Source organism: Phacochoerus africanus, chromosome 8 (assembly GCF_016906955.1).
Source record: "Phacochoerus africanus isolate WHEZ1 chromosome 8, ROS_Pafr_v1, whole genome shotgun sequence".
In the NCBI taxonomy this organism is placed as follows: Eukaryota; Metazoa; Chordata; class Mammalia; order Artiodactyla; family Suidae; genus Phacochoerus; species Phacochoerus africanus.
The window spans coordinates 49,814,321-49,830,957 of record NC_062551.1 but is presented as its reverse complement, the minus strand read 5'-3'; the positions used below and the strand labels follow the sequence as shown (position 1 = coordinate 49,830,957).

The following is a 16,637-nucleotide window of genomic DNA, read 5'->3' as shown; positions in this document are numbered from 1 at the left end:
CACCTCTCAACAGCTGCATTCCTAGGGTCTAGAACAGGGCCTGGCAAGTAGTAGGAGCACAGTAAACATGTGCTGAATTGAAGAGGAGGACCTGGAGTGTGGGCCTGGTGTGTGGCTCTCAGAGAGCAAGGACTTCATTCTGGTGATGGGTGGGGCCAGTATGGTTCTCTTGCCACTAGAGGTCCCCACAGAAAAACCTGAAGCTGTTCCTGCTGGTGGCAGGAACATTTAGGAAAATCTGATTGTTCTTTCCGCCACTGTGCCCCCACTCACTAGCCTGATGTGAGCTGTCTCTTCCAGGGCCATCTGGTTTTCTCACTGTGGGTCCCTGAGGGCAAATGCAGGTCTGGGAAAGGCATGATTTCCAGGGCAATTGAAGAGGTGGCTTCTGGGATGAGACCCAGCTGTGAGGTTGGAGAAGATTCTTAGGAAAAGTTTCTGGGGATTGGAAGCCTCACAAGGGGAAGTGCTTCAACACCTACTGGGAGTTAGACTCTGGTTCAGCCAACAGACGTCTGTTGTGGGGAGAGGAGTGGTTGGGTGGCTGGCTGATGTTTGAATTGCTTAGTTTGTCTCAGGTATTTTCCTACATTGTTTGGAATAATCTTCCAAACTGATCTCCTGAAGAGAGCATTTTGCAGGAAAGGAATCTGAAGTCAAAAGCAGTGAGGTGACTTGCCCAAGATAGGGCAGAGCTTGTATTTAAGCAGTTTCATTTGGTTTAATCACCTTTATGCTTTCTTGTACATTCTGCTGCCTTCTGCATACTTGGGGGAGGGCTGTGGAGAATGAAGATGGTGAGTGACTGGTGGAAAGGCTCCGTCAGTTCTTAATGCTAGTCTCCTCTCTAAGAGCCACCCTCCCACCCCACCCCCCCGCAAGATTATTCCAGTCTTTTTATTAGAATTCTTATTAGAATGCTAACGAGAGGTGAAGGGAAGGTGTATAGAAACCAGGGGAAAGGGAAGCCTGAGAGCTGCCCACCCAGACTCTCTCTCAACTCCCTTTAACAGTCCTGTAACTCTCAGTAGGCTCGAGGGCTTATTTTCTTCATTTTAAAAAAAGTAAAGCACTCACCCATTTGATATCTTGACAGCCCTTTCATGAAGAAGAGCAGTCATCTGTTAAGCAGTGTTGATCATGAATACCATCTCTTAGTAACCTCATACCCTGCGAAAGGACTCGAGCCATCTTAGCCCAGCATGCCAGACCCCCTTAATCTGCAGGAAAAGATTCATTCTCAAACTGGCTTCTTTCAAGAAAGAGCTGTAACATCCAGAAAGTCATTTCAAAAAATGCTTGGAATAATTGGAGGACTTATCTTTCCAAAACCAGATAAAAAGCAGGCTGAATCAAGGGACAGTAATGGAAGAAAAAACCCTGAGGGTTCTGGTTGACCCCAAGATAAAGATGCTTTTAGCAGAAAAGCAGCTCTGTGACAGTGGTGGGGGAATCACCCTTCCTCTATTGTGGTTCCTTTTAATTTACAAAAATTTTTTTTGGCCATGCTCACCCCACATAGAAGTTTCCAGGCCAGGGATCAAACCCCAGGCACAGCAGTGACACTGGATCCTTAATCCACTGAGCCACCAGGGAACTCTTGTGATTCCTTCTTAGCAAGTCTAATGAGAACTTTAGACTCCCATCCTGAAGTTGGCACTAATCAAACCCTTGTTGGGTACAGGGGTTTGAGTTGGACAGGCGAAGGTTCCTGAACTTGTCTGTTAGGAAATTTCCCCAGAGATTTGGATCCAGCAAGCATGTCTGGGTGAGACCTAGGAATCTGCATTCTGAACACACCAATTTTGTGTGTGTGTGTGTGTCATTTTTGGCCAACCTGCAACACATGTAGCTCCTGGGCCAGGGATCAGATCTGAGCCACAGTCACAACCCAAGTCACAGCTGCAGCAAAGCTGGATCCCTAACCTGCTGTGTCAGGGCTGGGGATCAAACCTACATCCCAGCGGCTCCCAAGACACCGCTGATCCCGTTGTGCCACAGAGGGAGCTCCTGAACACACCAATTTTTTTTTTTGCTTTTTAGGGCCACAGCCTTGGCATGTGGAGGTTCCCAGGCTATGGGTCAAATCGGAGCTATAGCTACTGGCCTATGCCACAGCCATGTGGGATCCAAGCTGCATCTGCAAACTACACCACAGCTCATGGCAACACTGGATCCTTAACCCACTGAGCAAGGCCAGGGATCGAACCTGCATCCTCATGGATGCTAGTCAGATTTGTTAACCACTGGGCCGGGACCAGAATTCCCTGAACACACCAATTCTAATGCAGGTAATCTGCAGATTCCTAAGAACCTTGCATTGCTTGGTTTTAGTTGAATATGGCAGCTGCTTAAGCAGAACTGTCAAGGGGACAAAACAGTAGTCCTCAAGTGACAATATGTTCTTGAGGCCCACGTATGACTACAGGGGAGGGCATGTGGGGCCCTTGGGCACATTTGTGGAGCTACAGGTGGATGCCCAGTTCAGCTCCACAGTGCTTCCAGGTGTGCCATTTGTGCTTATTACAGGCTGGCCTGGGTGACAAAAGACCTTTTGGGTCTAAGGTTCTGACTGCACCCCCTACAGGCAGGGGCTGGAACAAATGACCTTCCTGGGGTACTGTTCTGAACCTCCAGCCCAATATCCCAGCCCACTCCCCCATCCCTATTGGCTTGGTGTGAGAGTTGGAAAGGTGCTTTTTTTCCTATCTTGCCAAAACGGTGCAGTGCTAATTCTTTTTATCTTTCAAAATGATCAAGCCCTCTTCTACTCTTCCTTTCTCCTCTTCCTCTGTCCCTCTCTATTGAATTGCCAGAATCCCAGCACTTTTGTGCCAGGCATACATCAGAGGATAGAAGAGTGACAAGACCTGACAACAGTCAGAAAATCCAGTTATTGACACCATTTCTGATTTTCAGCAGTGATCAGCCCCTGGTATGGTCTGTGAAACAGTTGCTCCTGTCAAATATCTTAGTTATTAAGATCGGCACAAAAATTTGAATGAGAGATAATGTTCTGAAAAAGGAGGTAGGTACGTACCATGTACCACCAGACAACTTCGAGGTCAAATCTGTTTTTTGTTTGGTTTTGTTTTTTGCTTTTTAGGGCCGCACCCGTGGCATATGGAGGTTCCCAGGCTAGGGGTCCAATCAGCTACAGCTGCCGGCCTCCACCACAGCCACAGCAACGCAGGATCTGAGCCGAGTCTGTGACCTACACCACAGCTCATGGCAATGCAGGATCCTTAACCCACTGAGCAAGGCCAGGGATCAAACCCGCATCCTCATGGATGCTAGTTGGGATCATCAACTTCTAAGCCACGAAGGGAACTCCTCAACTCTGTTTTTGAAGGATCTTGTTAGTCCTCTGTGGATAGCAGTATAGAACTACTCACTGGTTTCCTGACTCATAGTTGTCATTCGTCAAAGGCTGCTGGCGAGATCTGTCCTAGGGTACTTACACCATCTCATTTAATTCTTACAACGCTGTTGGGCTGTAAGGAGCTCACATATCTATAAAATAGGAGAACTGAGATTTAAATTCAGGAATTTGAATTCATCTGAAGTTTTAAGACTTCTTTTTTTAATTGGTGAAAAAAAAAAATTGCCCAGGCATTACTTCTGAACACGTACTGAACAGAAGTAAAGCCCTCCCCTCCCCAGCACACACTCACCCACCACATACTCTCATTTCCCCCCCAGCCTTCCCAAGACAGGAGACCAAGGGAGAGCAGGCAGCATTTATCTCTGTACAGTTTTTAATTTTTTATTTTTTGATGTTGTTCAGATGAATGACACACTCAAGTTACAAAAATGGGGCCTTAAAAGAAGCACATTGTACAATGAACAAGCAGATTGGAGTTAAGAACACTGAAACGCTAACCTGCTACCACGAGAAGAGACAGGGAGGGGTACAGGATGGGAAGGAAGGGGCTGCCAACACAGGGGTCAGACAGAACTGAGGGGGGGGCTGACGTGGCGAGAACGGAGGAGAGGCAGATCCCCTCCAGGGCCTGCTCAGTCTCCCGACGCCACTTCTCGGTCTCCCTTGCCCACTACTTGCCACCTGCCCCCATCCCCATCCCCATCCGGTCATTGAAATAAGTGGGCAAGAGACCCCACCCCAGAAAGGGCCGAGTCAGGCAGATCTCTATGAGGGGAGGTGGTTCCCTTGCCCGAGTGCAGGCTTGGATTTGGGAGGTGATGGTGGCAGCAGTGGGATAAGAAGCCAGGAAGGAGCTGGCTGAGAGGACAGAGATCAAGCCCCTGCTTTTCCCCAAAGACTCCCTGTCCCTTCCCCACCCTACCATGATCCAAAGGCCCTCTCTACCAGTTGTCGAGAGAGAGGCCCCAGTCACCCTGCAATTATATAAATAAATAAATACTGAGCCCCTGGGCTTGGGGGACAGGTTGGGGGAGGGGCAGCAGGGATAGAGGAAAGGAAAGGGGAGAGGAAGGGGAGGGGTCACAGACATAGTAAATAGTTGTCTCCGTCCCAGCAACACTTCCCTCTGGATTTTTCTCTCCTTTTTGTATTTAACAAGGAGCTAACATCTCAAGGACAAATACTTAAAAATATACATTATTTTTTCCTTTTTTTTTGTTTGCCTTTCTCATCGTCATCTTGCTTTGGAGACTGCTGAGGTCAAAGTTCAAGCCACATGAAGGAACTGCAGCTTGGAGTTTTTGTGTATTTTTTTAATTTTTATTTTTTAATTTTTTTCACTTTTTTTTCCAACATATAAAAAGGTAGCGGAGTTGTCTGTGGGTTTTTTTTTTTTTTTAATGGTTAAATCTTTGGTTTGTTTCTTTTTTCTCTTGGAGGCCTTTATCTCTCGCACTTGCCTTTCCCACTCAGAGGCCAGTGGGGCCCGCGTGTCTCAATCTTGCTCAGCTTGTCACTCTCTCTCACTCAGTTCTCCCTACCCTGGGCTAAAGGGAGAGAGAGGCACCCTGGGACTGGGGTGAGTGGGGAAATCTAGCCAGGTCAAGAGGTCCCCCCTCCTCCATGACTAGTCCCTTACCGCAGCTTCCCAGGGTGCAGGGTTGGAGACCCTCTCTTGGCCTTCCCCAGGGAGAAGATGTGCTAGAAACCCACAGCCTTCCCCATCCTACTGACCTCAGCCCCCGTCCATACAGGGGCTTGGGTTCCTCATCTCCACCCACCCCCACTAACGCCCCCCAGTCCTCCCTCCTATTTCCAGCCCCCACCCTCCCAGAAGAGAACAGAGAGAGGTGTTTTAGTTACTGGCATTTTTTTTTTTTTTGGCACAATTAAAAGGCCCACCATTAGGTCGACCCTGTCTCTGTCCCTCCCTCAAGCAGGAGGTCGGAGTTGGGGAGAAGAGAATTTCAGAGGGCTCCCACTTTCTCCAGTCCACTCATCACCCTTTCTAGCCCAGGTGCCTGCCCCCCCCATCACCTCAGACATCTCACCTAGCCCAGAGCCTGGCCTGGGGTCTCCTTCCCCAACCCCACATAAAGTTCTCCAGCCCCCCAACTCTCTCACACACAGACACACGGACACAGGCTCTGTACAGACCACAAAATAAAAACGATGAGATAGTTTTGTTTCCCGGAGTCGAGATGGGGGTACTGGAGTGGAAAGGGCGGGGGTGGGGTGGGGGGCGTGAATTCCCCCATCACCTTCCCAACCCTGCCTCCCTCCAGCCCCCCAGCCCCTTGCCCTGGCTGGCCCCCAGCCAACAATATTTGGTTTCCATTTTTTAACATTAAAGTTCTATGAGGTATTTGGTGCCTTATCTCGAGTCCTCGAGGGAGGGGGCCCGGGGGGAGACCTGGGGCACACTTGCCCCTCCCTCCCTCCCACCCCCTTCCCAATATTTGGTTTCACAGCTGTAGTTAAAGCTTGGGATTTGGTTATTTTTCCCCCTCCCAGGGATTTTCTTTTTTTGTTTTTCTTTTCCCAGTTATGGGGGTTGGATGGGGAGGGCCCCCACCACCCCAGCTGCACAGGGGTCCCTCCACCAAGTCAGGGCGTCGGCCCCATCCCTGCCCCCTGCTTCCTCCGCTCCTCTCTGCCCCACTCCTCCCACACTAGGCTGGAGGACAGGTCCCAGGTGGCAGGATTTGATGGGGAGGAAGCAGGATGAAGTGGGTGGTGGTGAGTCCTGGATTTTCTTTTTTTTTTCTTTTTTTTCTTTTTTTTTCCTTTTTTTCTTTTTTTTTTCCTTTTTTTTCTCCTTTTTTTGGTCTAGAATCAGTTTTTGTTTGAGTCATCTCCACCATGCCTTCCATGCTGCCTGTCTTCTCGGAGGGGTTTTTGGTTGTAATTCCTTTCACTTGGCTCTGCTCAAATGTCCTTCCTATCTGTTCAGGAGCCCCTGGCCCCCTGTCCACCCTTGGGCTGGGGCCCGGGCCCTCTTGCCAGTCCCTTCTCTTCAGGAAATAAAAATGGACAAACTCAGAGGTAGGGTAAGGGCAGGGAGTCGGTTCAACGGAGATGCTTACATTCTGGCGAGGATGGGTGGATGGCAGGCCAGGCCCCATCGGGGCCAGGGTGGGAGGGGCAGCCACTCCACCGCTGCCCAGACAAGGCACCCCAAGACCTCCGAAACAGCCGAGGCTCTGCTGCCTCCGTGGCCCAGCCCAACAGTTTCATTCCCGGGTGGGAGAAGGGAGACAAGAAAGAAAGAGAACGCTGAGGCCTCAGGGCCCAGGGTGGCGTCCAAGGCTCTGTCTGCCTCTCCTCGGAGTGTCCAGCAGCGCTGCCCCGCTCCCGGGCTCTCCCCTCCCTCTGCTCCTGCCTGCCGAGGGCCGAGGGCTGCTCTGATTTCAATGGCTCGCGTCCTTCACAACAACACTTTGGTTTGAGGAGAGACACAGAAAGAAGGAGATTGAGAGAGGTGAGAGAGGAAGAGGGAGAGACAGAGAGGAGGAGGAGACAGGACAGACGGAAGAGAACAGAAAAAGAACTCAGAGGAGGAATCAAACCACCCGAAAGTTTGTTAGTTTTCCTTCGTCCATTCTTTTTTGCTTTCTTATTCCTTTTTTTCCTGTTTTTTTTTTTTTAAAGCTTTTTCAGTTGATTGGGGGGGCGGGGAGCTTGGGGGGCTCTTCACCCCTGTCCCTGACACCCTCTCTCAGCCCTGCCCACCCGCTTCCATCCACCCTGGCTGAGGGGCAGGCCCTGCCCCAGCCGCCCCCCTGCGGCTTTCCCGAAGACGACGTCCATGAGGTATTTGTGAAGAGAAAGAAGCATCCATCCTTCCATCCGCCTTGGGGACCAAGGGCCTGGACCGCTGGTGCAGGGGCTTGGCTCCACCTCGCGGCTCCTTCTTCTTCTTTGAAGAGTCCTCGTCTTCTTTCCCTTAAATATATATATATCTATAAATTCTTTCTTTTTCTAGTTTTAATTTATTGTTTGTTTGGTTTTTTGTTTTTGTTTTTTCGTTTTTTGTTTTTTTTTTTTGGTTCAAAACTTTGTTGGCCTCCACAATAGCAGGAGGGCAAGGTGGCTCCCAGCAGTGTCTCTCCTCTGTCGATGAAGATGCGTCCAGGGCTGGGCAAACACAGGGTCCAGCCAAGACTCGAGGGAGGTCTCGTGGGAGTGGTGGCCACCACAGCACCCTCTCGGATGGGGACCACAGGTCATGGCACTGTCCCCGCCACATGGACCCTGATGGGGACGCCATCTTGAGGAACCCCACCACTGGGGTGCGTGGGTGCGTGTGTGCGTGTGTAGGGGGAGAGGAAGAGGCATCTGCCAGTGTTGGAGGGGTACAGGGTGGGAAGAGCGAGGTGAGTTCTCTTTTTGGTTTCTGGTCAATGTCAAAGAACGTGAAGGATCCCACGGATAGGCACTGGAATATGAATTTTTTTTTTTTTTCAGGGAAACTGACAGACGAGGATGGAAAAAAAGACAATTTGAATGCCCTCACCTCATTCCCTCTTGCCTGACACTTCCACCTTCCCATGGGCTAGGGATAGGGGAAGATGCCAGGGCAGAGGAGGGGACGGGGGGAGGGGGGTCATGTGAGAGCTAGAACTTGGCAAAACGGCCTAGCCCACCCTTCAAAGGGAAAAGGGGGAGGTACAAAGGGTGAAAAGTCATCCCAGGCCTTCCCCTGAACTCTCCCCTGGCGGGGAGGGAGGAGGTTAAAGCGAGACCCCCTGCCCAGGAGGGGAGAGCTGAGAGCCAAGGGAGAGGGGACACATGATAGGGACACATTCTGTTGAGCACAACGCTAAAAACTGTACATCCTTTGGATGAAGCTACTGAATATTTGGTGTAAGGTTGTTCAGGCCCTTTCTCTTTCACCTTCTGGAAAAGAATATTTCGCGGGTGGTTCTGGGCCCACCCGTCGGCCCCAGGCTGTGCCCTGCCCTCGCTGGCCCAGGGCTGGGGGCTGGGGCTGGGAGGCTGGCACATTCTCTTTTTCCTTCTCTGGCCCCACAGCCAGGGGCTTGCGTGAGGTCCGCCCTGCCGAGGCTTCTCTGCCCCCGGCTGGGGTTCTTATTTGGTGTCGTAGCAGTGAGGGTGAGCACACTGAGGTCTGGCTCAAGACTGGTTTTTGGTTTGTTTGGTTTGGTGAGGGATTTTGTTTTTGGTTTTTTTTGTTTGTTTTGTCACCTCTGGTTCTTTTGGGGCAGCTGGTTCTTTGTGATTATTTTTGGTTTTCTTTTCTGTTGGTTGGTTTCTTTTCTTTTTCTTTTTTTGGTTGGTTGGTTGGTTGGTTTTTGTTGTTGTTGTTCTTTTCGTTTGTTTGTTTTGGTCTTTCCTCCCTTGTCACTCCTGCTCCGAGGACCCTCTGCGCCCCCACCACTGGCCTCCTCGCCCTCTTCCCAGGCCAGGTGGGGGACAGAGGCAGTGGTCAGAGGAGTAGGAGGGGAGGCACGGCAGGCCCTCACTCCGTTTTGGACCCTGCCTCGGGCCCCCCTGGGCCTCCAGGGGTCTGTGCTGCTGCCTCACTGCAAGTGGAGGAGGAGGACGAGGACGAGGAGGAGGAGGAGGAGGAGGAGGAGGAGAGGCCAGGAGACTTGCTGGAGATGGAGGCCGCCACGGCTGCGGCAGCTGCCGAGACCAGGCCCACGCCAGGCGGGGCACTGAGCAGGGGCAGCCCGGCGTGGTTCAAGAAGAGTGGTGACGTCACCAGGCCCGGGCTCCCTGGGGCCGCGCCAGCTGCCCCCAGCACCAGGTTCCCGCTGCTGTCAAGGCTGGTAAGGGGCAGGGTTCCACCAGAGGCCAGGGCTGGCGAGGAGAGAGAGAGGCTGGGCTGGGGGTGCCTTCCAGCATCCCACCCGCAGTGCCCCCTGTCTTCCCATCTGCCCCACTGACCCCCATCAGCACCCCTCACACCTTCCCCAAAGGTGAGATGGGTATGAAGAGGCGAGCGATGCAGTGAGCGGGGGCAGGATGGCATGGCTGGAGCAGCAATGGAGAGGGCTCGAGGCCCTAGGGGACAGGGCTGGTGACGATGGGAGTGACATGAGGCAGCACGCACCTTGGATAGTGGCCAAAGGGTTGTTGCTCATGAGGGCTGGACTCAGCCCGGAGCTCAACCCCACCATTGTGCTTCTGCAAGAGGCAAAGCAGAGGCATTAGCAGGGGCAGAGACCCTCCCACAGGATTGGGGGTGCAGCTCCCCACTCTGGAAGCAGCAGCGACCCTGCTTCTCCCCACACCCTGCTTCTCTCCTACCTGCAGGTGCCCACTTACCCCGTGCTGGGGTTCAGGCCCGACAAGCCGATAGCCGAGTGGCTGCCTTGAGGGCTGGGGTTTGTGCTGTTGGTGGTGGCCGGGGGTGGGGGAGTGACAGAGGGGATGGAATTGAGGGGGGGCGCGGCTCCGCCCCCGGCCCCACCCCCTCCAGCTGTCCGGCTGGGGTGCAGTGTCCCCACAGCTGAGGATAAGGTAGTAACTGCCAGAGAGAGACAGAGAGATGGAGACTTCAGCTTCTACTAGTCCTCCACCGAGGTCCACTCCTGCTTGTCTTCCCTGCCCAGTCCCGAAGCCTCTCCTCAATCAAAACACACTTAGGCCTCCTGCCCTTTCTTCCCACAGCTACTGTTTGTGCCTCTGCCACGGTGACAGTAATCGCAGTAAGAGCAGCTGCCACGCACTGAGCCTGTGCCCTATGCCCAGCATGTGCTCCCACCCTGCTTCTCCAGCCCTGAACCTCACCTTGGAGCCCCTTTTGTACCAAAAAAAAGGATGCCCGAAAGACAGGGCCCTTTGGCTCCCTCTAGTGGCCAGGCCGGGGAGTGCGGCTGTGCGCACTGAGGCTGATAGGGCTTGTAGCCCAGACTCAGGCCTGGCATCCAGGATAGCAATTCCTGGCTCTGTCACATCCCAGCTGTGCCCTTGGGCCAGTGCCTTCACCTCTCTGGCCTTCAGTTCCTCCATCTGCAAAATGGGGAATATAATAGAATCTATCTCATAAAATGAGTGTGAAGATTAAAAGAGTCAATATTATTTTTTGTTTTGTTCTGTTTTGATTTTGTTTTTTTGGTTTTTGTGTGTGAGGTTTTTTGGGGTTTTTTTTGTCTTTTTGCTATTTCTTGGGCCGCTCCTGCGGCATATGGAGATTCCCAGGCTAGGGGGCGAATCAGAGCTGTAGCCACCGGCCTACACCAGAGCCACAGCAACGCGGGATCCGAGCCGCGTCTGCAACCTACACCACAGCTCACGGCAACGCCGGATCGTTAACCCACTGAGCAAGGGCAGGGATCGAACCCGCAACCTCATGGTTCCTAGTCGGATTCGTTAACCACTGCGCCACAACGGGAACTCCTGGGGGTTTTTTTGTTTGTTTTTTAACCAGAGCCACAGCAGTGACAACACTGGATCCTTACTCACTGCACCACCAGGGGACTCCAAGTCAATATTCTTTATAAAGAGTTTAGAACAGGGTAAGTGACTTAACACTTTCTAAACGCCCACTTATTTCTTAACCCGAGGAAGGGCAATGTGGTTTTATTAATTTATCTTAAATTTTTTTTTATTTTTTAACTTCTTGGCCACACCCCCAGCATGGGAAGTTCCTGGGCCAGAGACTGAACCCATGACACAGCAGTGACAGCCCTGGATTCTTAACCCGCTGAGCCAAGGGAACTCTTGGCATTTGTTTGCTTGGGGTTTTTTTTTAGAGTTTTTCCTCCTCATTTTAAAAAAAGTTTTATTGAATTATAGTTGATTTACATATTGTGATAATGTTGTTTGTTTTTATACTATTTCTATATATGATGTTAAACATGCCATACCCCAGAAATGGGCAAAGGAGGGCTTTGGGTACAAAAGAGTGTGTGTGTGTGTGTGTGTGTGTGTATACATACACACATGTATGTATAAATTCATGTATATAGCTTCTATATGTATGATACAGTCATAATCATTTTATAACTGAGGCTCAGAGAGGTGGGGTCACTCCTGGAGTTCACACAGTTTATAAATGTCAGAAACAGAACCCCAAAACATTGCCTTTTATCAACCCTATGCTTTTCTATATGAAATTATGGAGCAGATGAAGCCTGAGCTCCTCTGGCAGGGAGGGGTGAGGCTGCCCTCTCCCCCCTGCCCCGCCCTCCTCTCCAAGCTCAGCCTTGAGGCCCATAAATGCCCTGAGCCACTTGAGAACCTTGGGCTCAGGCCTGCACCACTCTCCCAGTCCCCTCACCGTCCTCTGTCCTCTCTGACCTGTTGTGCTCAGACTGCTGGAAGCTTGGGACAACGGCAGGGTCCCGGCACCCCCTTGGGGTGTGACCTGGGGAGAGAGGAAAGAAGGCGTGGTTAGGTCACCGTCTTCCAGTAGCCCCCACAGTGCTCCCTGTGGGTGTAACCCCCACACCTCTGCCTCCAAGACAGGGGAAAGGGAGCTTTGGGTGCAAGACGCTGTGTCTCGCCAGCTGTTTTCCATCAGCTTTCATCACATTTGCCCTAGATGATCCTGAGCCAGAAACATGGGTGAGTCATTCCCCACCTATCCTCTGATGCTGTCCAGCTACAGGTCTGAAGTATGTGGGAGGGGAGGTTATGAGGATAAGGTGTGTCTCTGCATCGCAGTGTTGGGATTCATGTTGCTTGATTTTCTGGGACCAGGTACCAACCTCCGTCTGGGCCTCCCTGCCTGCAGTCCCATCCTTCCATCAGCCACAGAAGCCTCACTCTAAACATGACTCAGGGGAGTTCCCTCAAGGTTCAGCAGTTAAGGATCCGCTATTGTCACTGCTGTGGTTCTGGTTACAGCTGTGGCATGGCTTCGTTCCATGGAGTTCCCATTGTGGTGCAGTGGTTAACGAATCCGACTAGGAACCATGAGGTTGTGGGTTCGATCCCTGTCCTTGGCCTGGGAAATTCCACATGCCATGGGCATGGCCAAAAAAAATTAAAAAGTAACCCAGTCCCTCCCAGGCTCAAAACTCATCCTCAGCGCCTCACCGCCTGCGGTCCATGTTCAAGCTTCCCAGCATCTGACTTGGTGTTTGGCCCTTGCCCATCCCCCAGCCCACCCCACACTCATTCATAAGCATCCCAGATCCAAGGACACTAAAATGTCACTGGAGTTTCTCAAACAGCACCTTCGGCCTTTGCCTGTCCTTCACGTATCTGGCTAACTCTCCTGTCCTTTCTGATTCAGCCTAGACGGTCCTTCTTTCTTTCACACCACGGCGCGAGGGGCTCCTCTGGGCCCCTTGCTCCTCTCTGCAGTGTCACAGACCTTTCCACATTAGATGGAATAAAGGGATGTCCTGGTGTGTCTGACCGTGAGCAGGTCTGGGTGGGGCTGTGGGATCTGAGGGCACACCCAGGTGTGTAATGATGTCCCTGCTGGTGTCTGTGTGGTTGCGACCCCGTGTGAGGGAGAATGCCTGTGTCCCCTACCTGATAGCCTTCCCTGTGTGGCTACCTCCTGTGATAGCTCTATGTTTGGCTAAGTTAGTGTGTGTCTGTGGGTGCTTGTCTCCCCACCTAAGACCACAGTTCCCTGGAAACCTTCCCTGTGTGACTGTGCTCCACCCATGTGACAGCCTGTCCCCAAGGGTGACTCTCACTGCCTCCGTTCTAGGCACTGTGGACAACCAGGTAGGTTATACTTCATACGAGGTGCCTGCGGAGGGGCGAGGGTGTGCCAGAGCTTTGCCCCCACCCCTCAGAGGGGCTCTTGGTACCAGATGGGGACTGTAGCTGGCCGGCTTGCCCGGGCTGGGCAGCATGGGGGCCGCGCTGCAGGGGTTGATGCGTTTCTCCTTCTGGCGCCGGTTGCAGAACCAGACGCGGATCACTTCCTTCTCCATGTGCAGCTGCTCGGCGATCAGCAGGATCTCCTCTGAGGTAGGCTTCTGGTTCTGCGGGCAGAGGGCACGTCAGCCCCAGGCCCACCCTCCCGCCAGCCTCAGGGCCGCCCAGGAGGGTGGGGCCTCACCGCTAGAAAACTCTTCTCTAAGGCGAAGCGGACGTTTGTCTCGATGCTGGTCCTCTTCTTGCGTCTCCGGCCGGGGAGTCCGTCGAAACCCAGGCTGGGGCTGCTCAGCTGGTTGGGGCTGGGCAGGCTTGAGTCCACAGACATAGTCTCTGTGCCCGGGAGGAAACAGGGGCATGAGAGGGCGACTCCCGCGGCCCACCGCCCGCCCGGGAGCCCGAGCCCAATTTCCACCTGCGTCGTTGAGCCACTTCTCCAGGAGGGGCTTGAGTTTGCACATATTCTTGAAGCTCAGGTTGAGGGCCTCAAAGCGAGAGATGGTCGTCTGGCTGAAGTCGTTGCCGTAGAGCTTGCCCATGGCCAGGCCCACGTCACCCTGAGCCAGTGGGGCGGAGACGGGGCTGCAGTCAGGGCCGGGCAAGGGGCCCAGCCCCGCCCACCACCTGGTCCCGCCCACCATCCCGCCCACTAGATATCACGCCCCCACCTGCCCACTAGATTCGGCCTCCTCACCCCGCCCACGAGGCAGCTATATTTCCTCCCCCTGCCCACCAGCCGGCAGCGCCCTCCACTCTGCCGACTAGAGGGCTGTGCCCCTTCACCCTGCCCTGCTAGTCGCGCTGCCGATACCCCACCCCACCACCAGTTCCGCCCTTTGGCCCCAGACCTGCGTGAAGCCAAGCTTGATGCGGCGTTGCTTGAAGGTACGGGCGAACTGCTCGAGCTCCTCCAGGTCACTGGGCTCCTCGGGGTGGGATGGTGGCTCCAAGCATTTGGGGGGCTGCGGGTGCGAGAGGTGCGGGTCGGGCAGCGTGGGTCGGGTCACGGCCTGGTGGTGGGGTGGGCAGGTGTGTGGGATGCAGCACCGAGGACCAGGTCGAGGCTCTGCATCGGCTGCCCAGTTCCCCTCCCTCCCTGCCTGCCAGTCTCTTCCTGCGGACTCCCCTCGCCTTCAGCTGACCCCTCCACACTCATTGCCAATCTCCATCAAGGTGACACTGCTGCCCGACAGGGTTTCTCTCACTGCCTGAAGCTCTGCATCCCCCCCCCCAACCCCGACCCCAGCCTGCGGACTCCCAGAAGGGACAGCAAGTCCTTTTATCAAAGGTCCTTTCCGGAGTTCCCGTCGTGGCGCAGTGGTTAACGAATCCGACTAGGAACCATGAGGTTGCGGGTTCGGTCCCTGCCCTTGCTCAGTGGGTTAATGATCCGGCGTTGTTGTGAGCTGTGGTGTAGGTTGCAGACGCGGCTCGGATCCCGTGTTGCTGTGGCTCTGGCGTAGGCTGGCAGCTACAGCTCTGATTCGCCCCCTAGCCTGGGAATCTCCATATGCCTCGGGAGCGGTCCAAGAAATAGCAAAAAGACAAAAAAAAGAATAAATAATAAAACTGTTATTTTTAAAAAAAAAAAAAGGTCCTTTCCATGGAGCTGCGAGGGTAGTTTTAGCCTCCTGTCAGGCAGGGAATCAAGGTATGGCTCTGCCGCCGAATTGCTGGGTAACTCAGGCAGGTTTCTTAATCTTCCTGGGCCTCAATTTCCCCCTCTGCAGAATGGGAACAATCATGGCTACTCTACCTACCCCACGGGGTTGTTGGGAGAATCACGTTAAAAATGAATAAGCTGCAAATAAAGTAAAAATATTTTAAAAATAGGGAGGGCGGGGAGTTCCCACTGTGGATCAGCAGTAACGAACCCCATTAGGATCAGTGAGGACTCGGGTTCAATCCCTAGCCTCTCTCAGTGGGTCAAGGATCAGGTGTTGCCCTGAGCTGTGGCGTAGGTCGCAGACCTGGCTCAGATCCCACATTGCTGTGGCTGTGGTGAAGGCCGGCAGCTGCAGCTCCATTTGACCCCTAGCCTTGGAACCGCCATATGCCACAGGTGCAGCCCTAAAAGACAAAAAAAAAAAAAAAAAATAGAGAGGGCATCTGAGTGAATATACAAAAATGCAACAGTTCTCTCTGGAATGCTTCATTTTCCTAAAAATAAAACATCTAATCAGGTGGTGGGTGTAGGGACATTGGACGCACAAGGCCCTGATCCATTATCCAAAACCCTGGAATTAAAAAACTTTTCAGATTTTAGAAAGCCTACATGGGGTATCTATCATAGATAATGTGAACCCCTCATTAGGGTCAAGACAACACCCCATAATCAGAAATATCAATAACTGTCAGCAGAGCACGAATACCACACAAGAGGAATAAAGAAAAGTCACAGGCTGTCTTGCATCAGGTCAAGATAGGTTTTGCAGCCAAGTGACTTCTGGTGCCCACATTACAAGAACAACTTGATTTTCTGAGCATTTTGGATTCCATAATTGCAGCTAAGCCCTCTATTAGTGTCTAAACTTTTTGAGTTTTCTGAAATAGTTCATGTATTTTTTTTTTTTTGGAAAAGGCTGTTTTTAAAAATGAGTAGGAGGGAACTTTAAAATCCATAATCATGAAAGATTATTATTAAAATTTAGAACCGGGGCAGCAAACTGAAAGAAAGGTCATGGGGACCAGGCAAGGGGACACTAAGGCAGCCTGGAGAGCTCAAGCCCTGGGGGATGGGACCCAAGCTCTGGCCAGTGGCCAGCTGCCCACAGCCACCAGACCATGTGTATGCAATTCTGGCCTTCCCAGAACTTTGGGTTTGTCAAAAGAAGCTGGGAATCTGGAGTTTTCTGGAAATTTTGTGGACAACTCAATTTTTTTTTTTTTTTTTGGCCACACCACATGGTATGTGGCAGTTCCCAGGCCAGGAATTAAACCCATGACACAGCAGTAACCAGAGCCATAGCACCTTAACCAGCCAGACCCTTAACCCATTGCACCACAAGGGAACTCCTAGCTCAATTCTTAAATGAGTGTGGGCTTTTGTTTGCAATCTGTGGTCTGGGAAGGGGACACAAATTAGTACAACAGACACCTGCTTTAAGGACCCCTCCATTTGCAGCACTGGAAGAGATCAAGGCATCCATGACCTGAGGGCTTGTGAACCCCTTGAGGTTTTGTGTTTGTGCACATGAGCATTTTGGGGCAGTGGGGGTCAGATTCAAATCTTCCATCAGATTCTCAAAGGAATCCATGTGCCTGAAAGGGTTAAGAGCCACTGGTCTGGTTGACTCTCCTCATTCTGTTGAGGAGGAAGCCAACTCAGACTGGGACAGTGGCTTGCCTAAGATCCCACAGCAAATTAGAGGCAGAGCAGCACTGGGTCCCAGGGCTCCTGACTCCTGTCTTGGCCCCTGTGGCTATGGGGTGGGCCACT

The 16,637-nt window shown here is 52.5% G+C and overlaps 1 protein-coding gene across 10 annotated transcripts in view; it reads right to left on the bottom strand.

The window, feature by feature from the left end:
* Positions 1–5,711: 5,711 nt before the first annotated feature.
* The window catches only part of POU2F2 (POU class 2 homeobox 2), a 37,229-nt gene continuing 26,303 nt past the window's right edge, over positions 5,712–16,637 (bottom strand). For 2 of the 10 annotated variants that reach the window (XM_047790853.1, XM_047790847.1), the window contains 8 exons: positions 14,047–14,160; positions 13,614–13,755; positions 13,383–13,531; positions 13,129–13,305; positions 11,657–11,723; positions 9,680–9,881; positions 9,465–9,538; positions 5,712–9,211 (listed from right to left, as the gene is read on the bottom strand). In XM_047790853.1, the coding sequence (XP_047646809.1) occupies positions 8,868–9,211; positions 9,465–9,538; positions 9,680–9,881; positions 11,657–11,723; positions 13,129–13,305; positions 13,383–13,531; positions 13,614–13,755; positions 14,047–14,160 (1,269 nt within the window). In that variant the 3' untranslated portion in view covers positions 5,712–8,867. Of the gene's footprint in view, positions 9,212–9,464; positions 9,539–9,679; positions 9,882–11,656; positions 11,724–13,128; positions 13,306–13,382; positions 13,532–13,613; positions 13,756–14,046; positions 14,209–16,637 lie in introns of those variants that run through there. The other 8 variants (XM_047790854.1, XM_047790848.1, XM_047790846.1 and 5 more) reach the window with 7 other exon arrangements.